Source organism: Polyodon spathula, chromosome 24, assembly GCF_017654505.1.
Source record: "Polyodon spathula isolate WHYD16114869_AA chromosome 24, ASM1765450v1, whole genome shotgun sequence".
NCBI lineage: Eukaryota > Metazoa > Chordata > Actinopteri > Acipenseriformes > Polyodontidae > Polyodon > Polyodon spathula.
Genome location: NC_054557.1, coordinates 11,073,385 through 11,089,345, shown reverse-complemented (window position 1 = coordinate 11,089,345; position 15,961 = coordinate 11,073,385). Strand labels below are relative to the sequence as shown.

The 15,961-nt window shown below is 37.4% G+C and overlaps 1 protein-coding gene across 3 annotated transcripts; it reads left to right on the top strand.

Annotated features, from left to right (window-relative positions):
• Positions 1 to 184: 184 nt before the first annotated feature.
• On the top strand, positions 185 to 15,246 carry sltm (SAFB-like, transcription modulator). 3 transcript variants are annotated; one of them, XM_041227034.1, is made up of 22 exons: positions 185 to 349; positions 1,475 to 1,562; positions 1,689 to 1,738; positions 3,777 to 3,938; positions 4,023 to 4,085; positions 4,649 to 4,676; positions 5,848 to 6,316; positions 6,921 to 6,970; positions 9,582 to 9,703; positions 9,813 to 9,962; positions 10,258 to 10,373; positions 10,483 to 10,643; positions 10,973 to 11,070; positions 11,170 to 11,223; positions 11,402 to 11,553; positions 11,695 to 11,875; positions 12,087 to 12,211; positions 12,379 to 12,549; positions 12,725 to 13,057; positions 13,543 to 13,702; positions 14,372 to 14,526; positions 14,658 to 15,246. In XM_041227034.1, exons 1-22 carry the CDS (start codon positions 215 to 217, stop codon positions 14,764 to 14,766), a joined length of 3,132 nt encoding a protein of 1,043 aa, XP_041082968.1. In that variant the 5' UTR covers positions 185 to 214; the 3' UTR covers positions 14,767 to 15,246. The 3 variants fall into 3 exon arrangements, with proteins under 3 accessions (XP_041082968.1, XP_041082967.1, XP_041082969.1); XM_041227033.1 differs by having other exon boundaries at positions 3,774 to 3,938; XM_041227035.1 differs by lacking the exon at positions 4,023 to 4,085 and having other exon boundaries at positions 3,774 to 3,938.
• Positions 15,247 to 15,961: the final 715 nt, after the last annotated feature.

The window sequence follows — 15,961 nt, the reverse complement described above, 5'->3', positions numbered from 1 at the left end:
ATTAAATTACTTCAGACAAGTTATGACTAAACACAACATTTATCATTGTATATATCTTTATTTGCATCTGTAGCCAATTTTTGGTTTTAAAAAGAAATTCTTCAAGTGAGTTTGCTGACGCCTCCTCGTTCACATTATACACTGTAAACATCCGGGGATTTTCGCAGTGCCATTAACACGACATTCTCTTCTGTGCTCCGTTTGGGCAGGCAAAATGGCGTCGGCAGGAGTACTTACAGAAATCAAGAAAATCGCAGAATTACGTGTTATCGACCTCAAAACTGAGCTGAAACGGAGAAATTTAGATGTCACAGGAGTCAAAAACGTTTTGGTGGCGAGACTTAAACAGGTGCGTTGGTTACTGAAGATTAAAAGTAATTTTCTTATATAATAATATTTGCAACCACGAACCGTGCATGAAGGTATTTTCCATGAAGGCCCAAATCGCTTCTACGAGTGTGTTTTTGGGAATATTGTGATATTCCCAGTATTTCCATAATTAAATTAGTAGTGGATGGTTTTGAATGGAATTAAATGCTGGATTAATGGTATATATTATGCAGTATATACAATGTTATGCACAAGCGTTCTTAACATCTCGTGAGAGTGATGGGTTACGTGTGAGACTTTTATTTCCTGCAGACTATACTCTTAGAGGTCGTTACATTATCAATTGTTAAAAACTGAAATACTACAATATAGTACCGGAAATGTAGAACACCGTGCATACAAACTGTAAAATACGCCAGTGATTTCATGTACTAGGCCTAATATTAATTGCAATATGGCCGCTGCAGAAGTGGCAGCAGAGGAGAACAGTGTGTGGAGGTAACGCTGCAGTATTTAGTGTGTAAATTATGTTGCTAAATCAGGTGTTGGTTGCGTAATTTAGGAATGCAGCAAGAGTGGAAAAAACATGTTTGACAAAAACTGGACAGTTTGTACACAATATACACTGAGTTTTACAGCATAGTAGGATATGGTGTACACAACTCTTTCGTGGTGTTTTGTTTATTTGCCCTAAAGTATTGATTTGGTTCAGGGATGCTAACAAGGGTTCCATACATTATATCGTCAGTACAGGTTATTGCATGCAAACCTTTTCCCCTTTAAAGTTTGGAATTTTATACTGTTAATAATCTGAACAAATTATGCATTGGATTTTTGTCCCGATTGTGCTAAATTTGTAACATATTTGCAAAGCTCTTGGTGGGTACTGGTCAGCTGCTGTTTAAACACGATTGGGTCAAAGGCTATTATGCATTGATAGTTAAAGGTGGGTGTATTATGTGTCTTGTTGTTTTTTTTGTTTTTTTTAAATACAGCTTAAGGGAACATTTAAGCCAGCAAACTTTGAGAAGGTGTTAGTGTTCACACTGACTTGTGACCAATTCTAGATGCACAATTGTGGTAAAGTGATGGTTGGATATGCGGTACACGACTGTATTCCAACCCTTTAACGCTTTTCTTTCAGGCCATTGAAAAAGAAGGCGGAGACACAGATAGCATAGAAATTACATTATCTTCAGATACCCCAACAAAGAGAACTCCAAAAGCCAAAGGTAATTACATTGGTCTGTACAGATATTGCTATGCATATCTTGAAAATGTTAGTGTTTCATGAAATTGTATTTTTTTTTTTTTAATTGGTTAAAAGTAATTGCTTAACAAAGCTTTGTTTTATGTAGGTAAAAAGCAGGATGCAGATGCCACAATGGAAGAAGAATCTTTTAGCAAGGTAAGCTTGTTGTGCATGATTTTGAATGTGCTTGGCAATATACACAGTATTAACAAATCAGTGTCTACTTTTATTGACCAAGGATATTGCAGTAACCTGACTGCTCATCTGGGCTAAATAGGTTCAGGTGCCAGGCGGAGACCAGTTTAGCTTAACTGTGGTACCCAGGGTTTCAGTAGCACTGCAACATCAACTGCTTAATCAGTTGGAGCTAAAACACATAATTTATCACTCTAAATTTATAAAATAAAGACCCAAATAAGAAACAGGTACCAGAACTTGTGTTTAATGTACATTTACTAGCTGGAATGTATTTATTGTAAAAGGCATTTGGTTTTGGTGTTGTAAGTCTGGCCCAGAAATGTTATAAAACAACATTCAGAAGTGCCTTTTTAATTAACAATTGCAGTGTAACCAAAATTGGATTGAAACCAAATGAGTTGTTTTTAAACCTTTTGCCTTGGTGTTTATAATCAGATCCATATGTATACGTTCCACTTTCCCAGAGATATATTTAAGATTTCAAATAGCAGGGAATCCTAAGTTAGCAAGGGGGCAACCTATGAGTGTAGTGAGGCAAATTTCATGGGCTGGGGGTATGGACAGGTCTTTCTGAAGCTCTGCAAGGCCAAGGCAACCTCATTTTTGCTGGCTCAAGTTACTGTTTTTTTTTTTTTTTTTTTTTTTTTTGTAATGACAAGTTTGGGCAGGTAGTTCAGCGTATAAATATTCAGTATATTCTGATTATGTAAAACACAACTTTTGTGTGGGAATAATTGTTCTTTTTATCAATGCTCATTTATAGTACTATTAGACTAATGCAATCAGAGGTGCCATCAGCAGTACAGTATGCTTTAATATCTTCAAGTAAAGTGTTTGTAAAGTTTTTGCGTCTTTTTTTTTATAATAACTTCATGTTGATATGAACGTGAAGCGCCCCAGTGCAATGGTAATGATACCTCTAATGTCAAATAACATTGGCAGACTATTTATTAATTTTTACACATCTTGTTTACATTTGCATTGCAAAACAAATCTGCACAATGCACAATTTTTTTTTCGACTAACTCAACTATAGTTCTGTGTATGCAGCAGCATTACCAAAATTAGTGAACTTGTATGATAAAGAAAATCAACAGTTTTTTTTTTTCTTCCTTGCAGTGTCTTGGCATAAGAGACAGAAGGGAATAGTTTGTGTTTTTCCATTAATCTCTCATGACAATAGGCTTTTATGAAAATAGCCATGGATTTTTCCTGGCTCCCGGCTTTCATCTACAAACTTGCTTTCCAGTACATTCCAAATAAATAACCTTGACACAACACACAGGTATACAAGTGTCTAGTTTTAGTTGATTTTGTAGGGATCCTCAAGTAAGAGTGCCTGCTATTCGACTTTAAGTATAACATTCGCTAGCCTGGTCTGTTGCAGTTTTACATACAAAATGTGGAAAGTCAAGATTTAGGTTTGAGTATGCTCTACACACGTCTTTGTTGTTTACAGTTGAATGAAACACAGTGCTAACACATTGAGCACTTCAAGGGCTATATTACATCACACTTCTTGGAGCGTTGCGACAAAGCTAGACTTGGAAGGTGCACTGGCTGCTGCATCATCAAAACTTGATTCTGTTCAGTCAGCCTTTCTGTGATTTGATCAGTTTTTGTGGTGTTGGAGGGGAAGGGTTTTCTTGATTCCATATATCAATGTGTGGGGATTACCTTGGGCCCCATGCCTTTGATACATCTGTTCTGCACCCCACTGACAAGTGCGGGTTTACTGTTGACTGATGGAGAAGCATGGCTTATGTTTTGGGTAGGCTAGGGGGTTATGTAGGTCAGCTGAATAATTTATTTGGCTTCTCTCTCAATCTCTCGCGTTGTCTAACTTAGTATAGGATATGATTTGGCAAAGAAGCTTTTATAAATGTTTTCCTTATTGGTAGTTATGGGGAAAAAAAGTGAACTAATAGTGTCGGCTTATAACCTTGGTGGTTTCCTGGTAAAATTAAGTTAAATAATGTCTCGTTTGTCTAAGCAGGAGGCAGAGAGTCTAGATCAAAATGGTAGTGACGACCCAAAAGACCTAGAAGATTCAGGAGATGGTGAAGATGAAAATGTGAATTCTCCCTTTGAGATACTTGAAAGTAATCTGGATTCTGATGCTTCTGAATCTAAAGCAGAGATGGAATATTTGGTCAAGGTAATTGAAGAATGTGTAAAAACAATTTACTTTTTCAAACCAATAAACTTTCCTGTTTTGAATACACAAGTTTTGATTCTTCAGGATGTGGATGAAGAAGAGTCTAGGGAATTGCTTTCGGACAACGATGGCCATGTCATTACAGATGTAAGTTTGTATGTGGTGGTGGGAGCAACTGTGTGACTGATGCATTATTGAAGCACACATCTGCACAATATTAGGTTCAGGTTTAAAGGATGCAAGAATCACAATGAACATTACTTAAGCATTTGTCTGCTGTGTCTGCATGACAATTTTGTATTTTTTGGGTTCGGGGGGGATTGTGAGGTAGATGGCTATTTATTACAGTAGGCCAAACTGTTTTGTGTCATGGCTGAAAAAAAGCAATCCTGTTTAAAACAAAATTGCATTTTTAGATGTTTTCCAAGTTCTTAGGACTTAAATGTTTGCACCATAATTTACGATATGTGAAATTTCTGCGATTGACTGTACCCATATTTAGTCATTTTTTTGTTGTTTGTTTGATTAGGATAGATTTGAAACATGTGATAAATAAATACATTTAATTGATAGTCTTTCATTTTTTTGCTCCAGGCATTTTAAATAACATTCTTTTTGCAACTAACCCTGAAACTGAAAAACAGTAACATGAATGTTTATTTGATTGTTGGCATGTAGACTTATGTATTCTTTTTTTATGTATAATTTAGGAAGCAGAAGATGAAGACAATGAAAAAGGTAAGTGTTGTACATTAATTTTAGCAGGTAATCAAGTAAATCAAGGTTGGACAACCATTATGCATTGCCTATGCCTTTTAGTTAGTGCCTTTCTTATGGCATTACATAAAACATCTCCCATGTTTCAACTGGTTACTGCCACCCAGGAGTGTATACATATCAGTTCCTGTGGTGGATGTTTTAATGTTATACTTGGATTTGCTATGATCTAAAGGAGGAAAATATTGGAGGACAAGTTTGATCGTGCTTGTAAAGTTTGTGCCACACTAACTGAAATGATGCACGTCGCAGACTACATCTGAAATGAGGAGTGACTGTTGGCTCAAATGCTTTTCATCCACAACCAGAGAAGCCTGGTCCTGCTATTCAGTCTGAGGAGGAAATGCAGTGACTGAATTAGCAGCAACTGTTTGCCATCTGGGATCTAGGTGATCAGAGAGACCTAGTTTTTGCAAAGTGTTCAGGACTACAAGGGACATGCAACTGAGAGTGTGCTGAAAATGATTTGGAGACTTCAGGGACTCAACAGGAAAATGGATCCACCAAATTAAACTTGCGCTGCTTACAGCAGTTATGTTCAAGGATGTGGACATGGAAGGGCTTTGGACAAAGTACTTTTGTAGATGGCTGAACTATGTAAATCTCTTGAAAATGTACACGATGAAGGGAGAGGCCAAAAGTAAAATGAGAAGATGGCCATACTTTGAACTTGAGTAATGCGATTTATGGACACACATACAGAAGCAATTGGAAAGTTTACAGGTGGTGGAATCGGAGTCCATTAAAATCCTACAGATGGTTTTAGGATTTTTCTGAGGAGTTTTTATATTTTTAAAAAAGAAAAGAACTGAAGACATTGGGATAAGGATGGATCATTCTAAGATTTGACCTACACTATCTCCTGGTGAACTGGTTGTGCTTATACATCGTTTTCAGCAGTATTGATGATGACATTGAAGGTATTTGTTTAAAAGAAACACCAGGAAGATTGTATTGAAACCCACCCGTTTTCAATGAGGAATGTTTGTATTGTACACCTTTTGTGGTTTTCTAACTTTCAATGAGAGCTAATGCTAAACTTGCTTTCTATTCTAATTTTTTAGGTCGCTTAGCTCATAACTGTAATGTTAAACCTATGTTTTGCCATGTTTATCCTTGTTAAATCCCTCAGATATAACAGATACTGATGATGGTTCTTATGAAAAATCTAAACATCTGCCTTCAGAAGAAAGCCTTGCTGAGGCTGAACATGCAGCTCAGGATGAAAAGGAAGCCACTGCATCTGGAAAAGAAGCAGAGGATGATAATATATCTGTCACAATCCAGGCAGAAGACGCCATCACTTTGGATTTAGATGGCGATGACCTCTTGGATACAGGTAAAAATGTGAAACTTCCAGATTCAGAGGCAAGTAAGGCCCATGATGAGCCCAGTGCCTCTGCCCAGATGAGTGAGGAGCAAGGCAAGGATGTGGATGCCAAAGAGAACCATAAAGATGGTAAGAAAAATGACGGATTGAAGGCTGAACCTCCCAAGAAGGAAACCAGAGACGGCTCGAAGAAAGCTGAATTGGGAGATAAAGAAAAGGATTCTGTGAAGAAAGGCCCCTCATCTACTGGGGCATCAAGTCAAGCAAAGAGGTTTGTTTTTCTATGTCAGTTCTTTACGATACCAAGTTCCAGCATTCACTAAGATCTCTGAATTTGTGGGTAGCCTCAAGATTTTTATTTTTTAATTTTTTATTGTACCTAACGATCCAGCCTTTTGTTTTAATCCTATTTTTGAGCATCATAGAAGTAACTATAAGGCATGAAAGCGTCACAAAACCTGCTTTTTATTTATTTTCAAGTTGTCAGCACTTTGTATTGCCTTCCCTTTCCCCCACCCCCACCCCAATATTAACATGGGTAGAATAAACCCTGTGATGTCACTGAATGGCAGAATCGTATGAAAATTCCAAATGAAGTCAAACCCCACTCCTGAGCTGTGGAGAAGATTGCCATGTCCACTGAATAGAATTGGCAGAAAATCTAGATCTTCAATCATCTGTGGAAAAGCGGTGAAAGAATCCATTATGGAACAGTTTTGTTCAAGTACAAGCCATGGCAGTCATGTATTTGTACATTACAAATGCAAACTTGCTTTATCAGGAACTTTTGTTGAATGGGATTTTGATTTGTAGATTATGCTGTGGGTGTTTTTATTAATTTTTTTTTTTTTTGTTGCAATGTTTTGTATTTGTAGTTCTACAAAGGACGGTAAAGATGGCAAGGCAACTACAAAGGATGAGAAAGGTAATGTATTTTTTTGGCACTTCAGTTGGTAATAGATGAAATGTGCAGTGGCAAACTTTGCTCCTCCAGATAAACTTTTATTCACTCTACAAGGCAAATACAGTACACCCTCGCCATAACACCCTTCATTAAAACGAACCTTCCGCTGTAGCGAACCTGGCCTCTGGACCCCAAATATAAAAAAAAACAAAAATTGATATAAACACACACTGACAACATCCTGATCTGTACGCAAGAGAGGCACCTCCACAGTGACGTCAACTCTTGTCTTGATAAAAAGCACATGCTATGTAACTGCTTCTGAAACGAAAAACAATTTTATGTAGCAACAAAGCTGGAAACTATATTGATCGTTTGAAAAAAGGAATAACGCAGTCATATCTCTGTCATGAACATAGGTTGTCAAAAAGCACTCTTGGCTTGTTCAGCAACCATGCAGCAAAGAAATTGATTTAAGAAAAAAAACAACGAAAAACTTCAGGATCTGATGAACTTTTCATGTTGGGTTGATTTGGGGCACTTTGAAATGATTCGTGTCAAATTGTTTTTGAATAAGTTTAGCTTTACTTTGGGAATTTTGCTTTTTGTACTGCGTTTTAATTTAACGAATTGGATAAAGCAAAGGCAGAATACTGCGTACATGAGATGAACAGGTACGTGTAATTCTACTTTGTCATAATGTCGTCTCATTAACTTACTACCCAACAGTTTATCGTTCATTTTGATTGTCTTTTCGCTATAACAAATCCCTTGATATAACGAACAAAATGCTTGGATTTCAAAAGGTTCATTATAGCGAAGGTGTACTGTATAGTAGAGAGAACCCAGCAAATGTCTATCCAATGATGAAGCTTGTCCCTGTTCCATGGATAAAAACCTACTTTCAAGGATTGACACCTGACTGACAGCTGCAAGGAATGTATGTTAACTTGCTGATTGCTGTGTACCTCAACACAGTAAATGTTGGAGTATTTGCTTTGTTTGATGAGGTTGCATTTATAGAATTGTTACTTAACTATTGCATTAGCGGGAAATGTCTACTGCTGTGTATCCAGTTTTCAAAAAGAGAACGCTGCCACTGCTAAAGCGTAGTCCACATTTTATATTGGGTGAGGTTATTTTTATATTTAATTCCTCTACTGTATTGGATTACTCTAATACACCCTTCTCTGATTTAAAAGGGTGTGCAATTTTGGGGGGAAAAAAACTTCTTGTTCAAGAGACAGAATGCTAGAAAAATCTACACACTCACAAAATATAACTTGTAGGGTTTTGGTTTTATTTAAGTGAACACAATCAATTAGTTATTTTAACAGGGCGGATCTAGCCTTGTAGCTTGACTGGTTCAATAAATTCTTTGATACAAGGTACCCTGTGACCTCACCTCAACAAATGTATAACATGCTTTAACCCTTTGCAGTCCTATAGCGGACCAGGTCCGACATACAATTTTCCCTTGCCAGTCCAATGTCGGACCCTGTCCGACATCATCAAAAAGACGTAAAGCACAGGTTTCTAGTCCTTTTTTTTTTTTCTCCAGAAAAAGAGAGAAAACCTTTCAATGGCCGAGTGAGAACGATAGGAACCGGGTTAAAAAAGGGCGTATTGCATAGCCCCGTGCATTAGAGATAACATGGACCATAACAATGAAGGTAGCTGCTTCTGCATCCAGCGCTCAAAGAATATCACAGACCTTTGTAGAGCTTTTTGAGATGTTATAGTTATAAAATAATGATTTGGATCGCATTATCGAGGAGTTTGGTGATAAAACGAGTGATCAGAAGACGATTTATCAGTATGCACATCTATAAAGAGGTAGGGAAAAAATACAGAGAACAAGGGGTGGGGCTTGGCTGGAGATACAGTACAGAGTTTTTTTTTTGTGATTTTAGTGCCTTTTGAACCTGTTTTACTCTTAAATTAATAAATACTTAAACCGTGTGTGAAAATAAATTGGACCGGACATTCCTGAGGAGCGCTGAATAAATGGACTGCAATGGGTTAAGGAAATGTTCCTTTCAGTGCAGTTTGGAACACATTTGCTGGTAAATTTAAGTAACATACTAATAGTACAACTATAATAAGCAATACTTGGGAGTTATTCAAATAAAAAATTTGCTTCTGCCTGTTTTTTCCATGCTTTCTTTAAGCTGAATTCAACTCCTGATGTACAGGTGTTTTTAGTTTGCATCACAGATGCGCAATTATTGCCAACTGTTCCTGCTATTAAGTTTAAAACATTAGTCTGTGCTTTGCCAGAGGCTCTCTTGGCAGCCATTTCTGGATTTCTTTGTAACCAACAGAAGATCAGCTAGCTAATCCGAAGCGATAGGGGTGGGACAGACACTTTTTAAAATGTTTGGTATAGGTACTCGACTTTCGCAATTAAGTTTTCAGTAACTTGTGTGGCTCTCTAGAAATATACCTGGAGTGTTTTTCTAGCAACAGAATGAACATAGGAAAAATAAACTATTTGTCCAACAGGTAAAATGTAACGGCAAAACTATCAATGTGGCGTTGTCCAATTTTCATTTGGTCCCTACTGAAGTGATATTAAGAGTTTGACTTTCTTTTGTATTAGAAAAATAAGGTGACCTCTGATATTCTTTAGGGGGTACTAGCGGCAGTGCTGGTGGGAGCACAAGTGGCTCATCCCGCAACCTGTGGGTAAGCGGTCTTTCCTCCAACACAAAGGCAGCGGATTTAAAAAATCTCTTTGGAAAGTATGGAAAGGTACAGTGCCTTTTTAAATTATTTGATTGGTTTATACAATGTTCTGTAGTGAAAGTAGTTTGTGGGCCACTTCCTGTGCTCCTTTCAAGCTTTGTTCAACTGTTTTTAGGTTCTTATTGCCAAAGTGGTCACCAATGCACGCAGTCCTGGAGCTAAATGCTATGGGATTGTTACAATGTCTTCTAGTGCAGAGGTTGCCAGGTGTATTTCACATATTCATCGCACTGAACTACATGGACAGCAAATTTCAGTTGAAAAGGTAAGTTTTCTAAGTTAAATCGTTTCAATTAGATTTGTTTATATTTTATCAATCTTCATTCTGGAAGAAATTTGCTTACTATTGTGTTTTGTTAGTAATATCCCTGAAATTCAAAGCAGAAAACTAAGCCTCATGAACTGCACACACTAGGAACAGATAAACTGGAGAGCTTGGGCTACGGAAAGAAAAAGGAAGTGTTTAGAAAGTCAGCTCTGTTGGATATGATTTGTATAGAAAGTTGTATTTATTAGAAAGTTGATTGTATTTATTTACCAAAACTACCTTTTTTTTTTAGGTTAAAAGTGACCCATTCAAAAAAGAATCTGCAAAAAAAGAAAGTGAAGACAAAACAAGTTCAAGTAAAACATCAGGAGAGAAGAGGACAGCTACCAATGTTAAATCTCAAACAAAGTAGGTTCAGTCTTTGAGTTTTAAAGACTCTTATTGTGGAATAAATGTAATGGTACAATAGGTACGTGTGATGGATGGTACAAGTTATTAAGTATTTGTTTCTTTTAAGAACACAAGTGTCGTCTAAGAAAGAAGAGAAGAAGTCTGAAAAAACAGGAGAGAAGGAGAGCAAGGAGGTCACAAAGAAACAAGAAGCTAAAGATGAGAAAACTGAAGCTAAATCTGGTTCTGGTCAAGCCTCTTCCAAAAAAGATGACAAAAAGCGTGGAAGTATGTATTTGTTTTGAATACTGGGCCACATTTGAGAGACTGTTTAAGCAATTATGTAAGGGGAATGTGTAAATCAATTGCTCTATCTCAAACCTCTTGATATATTGATTTCATGTCATTTGTTCTTAAAACTGGTCAAAATGTAACTTTGTACCCTTCACTGATCTGTAACATGATACAGTGGTTTTTGGGTTACGGATGAAAACAACACTTCTGTTCTGTTGATCGGCATGTTTGTTGGTATATAACCCAGGTTGGCAGAACACCCCTTGACAAGGGTTTTGTGGCAAGGTTTAACGTATAATTTTTATTTTTTTTTCTTTCCTAAGGTACTAAAAGTCCTGGCAAGATGGTGGTGATTGATCAAACTAAAGGTGATCCAGTTAATAGACTGAGACCTCCGATGAGAAGAGGACGATTTGACAAGGTACCTGCAGTTTAACCCTCAGTGTTGATTTATTCTGCTGTGTGGATGTACACATTGTGTTTTACTTGCAGGTAATTACATTTTTTTATTTTAAATAAGGTTCACCCAAATATGATGCCCAGGCGAACCAGAGGATTTATTCCTCCTGAAGAGGTTTGTTACATTTATTTGCGATAAAATAGTTTGTAACTAATTGACTTTAAGAAATTTGTTTGTTACTCCTCCTCCTGAATGTGGAAATTTGACTGTTGTAGGGATTTTATCTGTAGGCTGGGCTATTTTCTGTGTTCTTGGTATTGGCTAAAAGTTGTCTCTTTTCTTCTTTCTTTAGGTGGCAGTACTGAGAAACAAAGGGAAGTTCTTTCCAAACAACTTTAGAGGAGGGAGACAAGACATTTTACCATTTGAAAAGATGAAGGAACAAAAGATGCGTGACCGCCTGGTACGGCTGGAACGCATTCACCGTGCGGTTGAATTACGAAGGTATTTTATATGGACAAAAAAAATTCCTAGAAGTTTCCATGCATTTAAAAATAAATATTCAGGAATTGACCATGTATATGTGCATACAACAGGGAAATGAACAAGGTTAAACTGACCAGATCTGTTTAATTCTGTCCTCAGACGACGTGAAATAGCTGAGCGAGAGCGCCGTGAGCGTGAACGGATTCAGATGCTGCGGGAGAGGGAGGAACGAGAACGCTTGCAAAGAGAACGAGAGCGGCTGGAGATTGAGAGACAGAAGCTTGAGAGGGAAAGAATGGAGCGTGAGAGGCTGGAGAGGGAAAGGATACGTATTGAACAGGTAAAAATAGCAGGAACATACAAGAGACAGTACACTTGGAGATTACACATGGCAGATAATACAATTTCTTGAATAGTAATGGGTGCATTTTGTCATCTAAATCAAGCTTCATGTTGCTCAGTCAGTGCAAGACATTGGCGTTATTCACGTTTTAACAGTAATTTGTTTGGGAATGAAGGGAGTGGTAAATCTTGTCCTTTTGTAATTGCAGGAACGTCGTAAAGAGGCAGAACGTATTGCTCGGGAGCGTGAAGAACTAAGACGCCAACAGGAACAACTGCGTTATGAACAAGAAAAAAGAAACACTCTGAAAAGAGCACGAGATGTAGACCATAGGTAAGTCGGTCGTGCAGAGATCTCCTGAATGCCACCTGTGTAGAATTAGTCTTATTGGAAGACAAGCTTGTGCAGATTGAACATAACATTGAAGTCTGGATGGATTTTTTTCTGCTTGTTTTTTTTACAAACTTTGACTTTTTTTATAAACTTTTTTTTTTTTTAAGGCGGAATGATCCTTACTGGAATGGTAATAAGAAGATTGAAACGGACACAGACGTCCGCTTAAACCATGGCTCTGAGTATAACCGCCAGCAGAACCGCTTTAATGACTTTAGTCACAGAGAGAGGGGCAGATACACAGAGGGCTCTTCCGTACAGCCTTCTGCATTTGAAAGGTAAGCATTCAACTGCCCCATTTCTTTTCTTTTCTTTTTTGTTCCCCAATCCTGGCCCCCAACCCACCAAAGGAATTTGATATTTGGGAAACTTAAGCTTACAAAGTCAAATGTTCATATTTAGTCATTCTGGAGAACTTTCACCATAAGATTTTTTCCAAAAACTTTTATGCAGACGGGACCATTTTGAAAGTGAACCAGATGTCAAGAAGAGCCGTCCTGCTGCCAGACGAGAAAGCTCTGGGTTTGACAACAGATACACTAAGAATTATGACGCCAGAAGAACTGAGCAGCCACGAACAGAAATCCATGAGACTGACCGGAGAGTGATACGGGACAGAGATGAAAGGAGAGTTGTCCCTATTCCTGAGAGACCAACAGGCAACAGGGGCCATCCTACAGAGAGAGGCAGAATAGCAGAAATTCCTCATGGTCGCTCCACTAGAGAATCTGGTCCTGGAGGCTGGAAAAATGAAGTTGTAATTGGTGAAGCCAAAGGAGATATAAGGTAGATGTTTAAGCATTGATTGGATATATGGGTTGAATGAAATGGCGTTTTACCCATTGCTTGCTCACTACCTTTGTTTCTGATCACAAAAGCAAGTGTTCCTGCTATGTAGTGTAAATAATAAAATCACTATTTAGTTACTCCGTAAATGGTTGAGGATCTGTCATGTGTCATTTTAGACCCTACATACATTACACTGTTCAATATAAAATGCATTCCATATGATCCTGATATCAGAAAAGTGTAAGTTGTAGATAGTTGTGGTAGGCTATTCTACAACATTAACTATAGACTGAGGATGTTGCTTCCTTGTGTGTGTGTGTGTGTGTGTGTGTGTGTATGTGTGTGTGTGTGTGTGTGTATATATATATATATATATATATATATATATATATATATATATATATATATATATATATATATATATATATATATATATATAAACATTTTAAAGTTAAATACATATTCCTGACTCGTTATTTTAGAGCAGCTGTTCGGATGCGTCCTGAGAGATCAGGAAGAGATGGTCTTGGACCCAGTATAAGAGGAGGGACCTCTGCTAGCCGCAGCAGAGACGCTGGAAGAGGAATAGTAATTGGGGAAAGAGTAAGCAGTTCTACGTCTTTCAGACCAACTCAACAAAAGGTTAGTGTTTATTCTGTGAACTTGGTACAAAAGACTAACTTGACAATCTTTTTGCAGGCAAACTAATATTGCAATTTAAGAGGTATTTGCTTACTGAAAAGTGAGCTATTTGAAGTGTCACTTGGAAGGTGATCAATATTCAATACCAAACTATCAACAATATTTAGAATATTGGATTTTACGAAGACCCCATTCACAGTTGCGATTTAAGGAGGCCTTTTCTCCATATGTGAACGCTGCAAAAAAGAAAAGGCAGGCCACGGCCGGCCTAGATTTATTTATAGTGCAGGCTATCGTTCCATACAAGTGTGTGTCTCCTCTCTCTCTCTCTCTCTCTCTCTATCTTATCTGACACATAGTAACAAATATTATGCCTTAACTGACAATAGTAACAAATAATAATTTTAATGTACTAAGCATTCAACAACCACAATTGGCTTTTCTTTTATGCTTGATGTATTATTTAATTATATATAACCTTCCCAACAAGCAATTTGCCCCATTTTAGGCCTGATTTTTCAGTCCTGTGAACACGCAAAGGCTCCTTAATCTGCAAATGTGAACAGGGTTGCAGACCTACATACGCGGTGGGCCAGCCCAGTAGTGTGAATGCGGTCTAAGTCTTCACATAATATTTTTCTACTCTTACTGTAAGGTTTCATTTTTTAGAATTACAGTGAAGGGAGACAGGTTGTGGTTGAGCGTCATGGCCGTGACCAAGGTCCAAGGAAAGACTGGCATGGAACTGGTTCTCAAGGGAGTGGCTATCAAGGTACAAGAAGAGTGGGGGAAAGCCGAGGAAGCATGATCTCTCAGCACTCCAGGTACTAGAAAGGCGGCACTAGCTTTTCCAAAAACATCCAAAACAATTAAGAACTTTTAATGTGTCTTGTATTTTTACAATCTTGATCAAAAGTTAATTTTCTTGTATTTTTTTTTTTTTTTTTTTTTCCAGCCACTCTCCACCAGCAATGAACAGAATTGTACAGATCAATAATACCATGCAAGGAGGAAGTGGTTCTGGGTACAAGGCATTTAAAGGTGGAGCTCCACGGAGGTTCTAACTGCTATGCTAGTTACAGCTTTCAGGACAATGTGAGCCTGAAGTCATCTTCATTCTGTCAAAGACTGAACATTCTAAACAAAACACAATATTAGTTTTTTTTTTTTTTTTAATCTTTTGTTGCTTTTTCCAGTAGATGTTTTAATGACCGATTTTGAATTTTCATACAGCACAAATTTTTATCTAAAACTGGAATTCAGCCTCTTGGGTTTTGAATAAATTTGCTGCTGAAGATAAAGCAGGCTGTTGTATCAATTAACAGCAGTGGGTACAATACAGACCTGTGTTGGTGCACATAAGGATCTTAACATCTATTGAAAACTTGTACAGCTTTAGTGTTTGTTTAGTTTTTTTTATTTATAAATTCTGACATACATTTTGGTAGAAATGACTGCTGGGGGGAATTACTCTTGTACTGTTAAGTGTACTTGTGTGATTTATTCGACCAAAATGTATTTGAAATAAACCTTAACAGTGTGTACAGTTAATTTTTGGTTTTCTTTCTACATTTTACACTTCCATGTGTGCTGCATTGCTGGGAGTACCTTTGCAATTTTATAGGGGGTGGAAGTGTCTAGGACAAGCAGCAAGTTGTATTTGTATTTTTCTTGTGTCCTTAAATAAACATTTAAAAATTCTTACAAAACCACTGTTCTTGGGAGAGGCCCAGGGCTGAGTTAGTGTGGAAACCAATCAGGTTCCTGGTCGTAAGAACCAGATCCTGCTCTTAAACCCAAAAACAGCACATGCCTCTGGACAACTATGCAGTTTCCCAAAACCCTGCTTTTCCATCTACCAGAGCCTCCTGTTTAAACAAGATGATGGAATGAATACCTTTTAAAATGAATGAAATCAGCTTCCATACAAAATACATAAAGCATTAATTTTATTACTGAAGCACATCTCCAAGAACACAGGATTTTAATGGCACAATAGGCTGCTTCAATGTTTATAGACATAAACTAATGGCGAGACAATGTATCTAATGTAAAAAGAAAATCTGCAATGCCTAGCTCTTGCTCTACAAACGAACAATATATGTATGTTCTCCCCTTCCCCCCCATAGGTCTAAATGGCTGTTGTCTACCAAGGCATTTTGTTACCAACTAAGTTAGCAAAGTATAGAAAATGTAACCAACTAAAATGACCTGCACCAACATTGTTTATAACATGTAACATAAGCTAAAAGCTACATA

Coding starts and splice junctions, on each gene's coding strand:
- sltm (XM_041227033.1), top strand. CDS start 215: ATGGCGTCGGCAGGAGTACTTACAGAAATCAAGAAAATCGCAGAATTA. Junction 1,563..1,688: donor GAGAACTCCAAAAGCCAAAG/GTAATTACATTG, acceptor TGTTTTATGTAG/GTAAAAAGCAGGATGCAGAT. Junction 9,963..10,257: donor AGCAAATTTCAGTTGAAAAG/GTAAGTTTTCTA, acceptor TTTTTTTTTTAG/GTTAAAAGTGACCCATTCAA.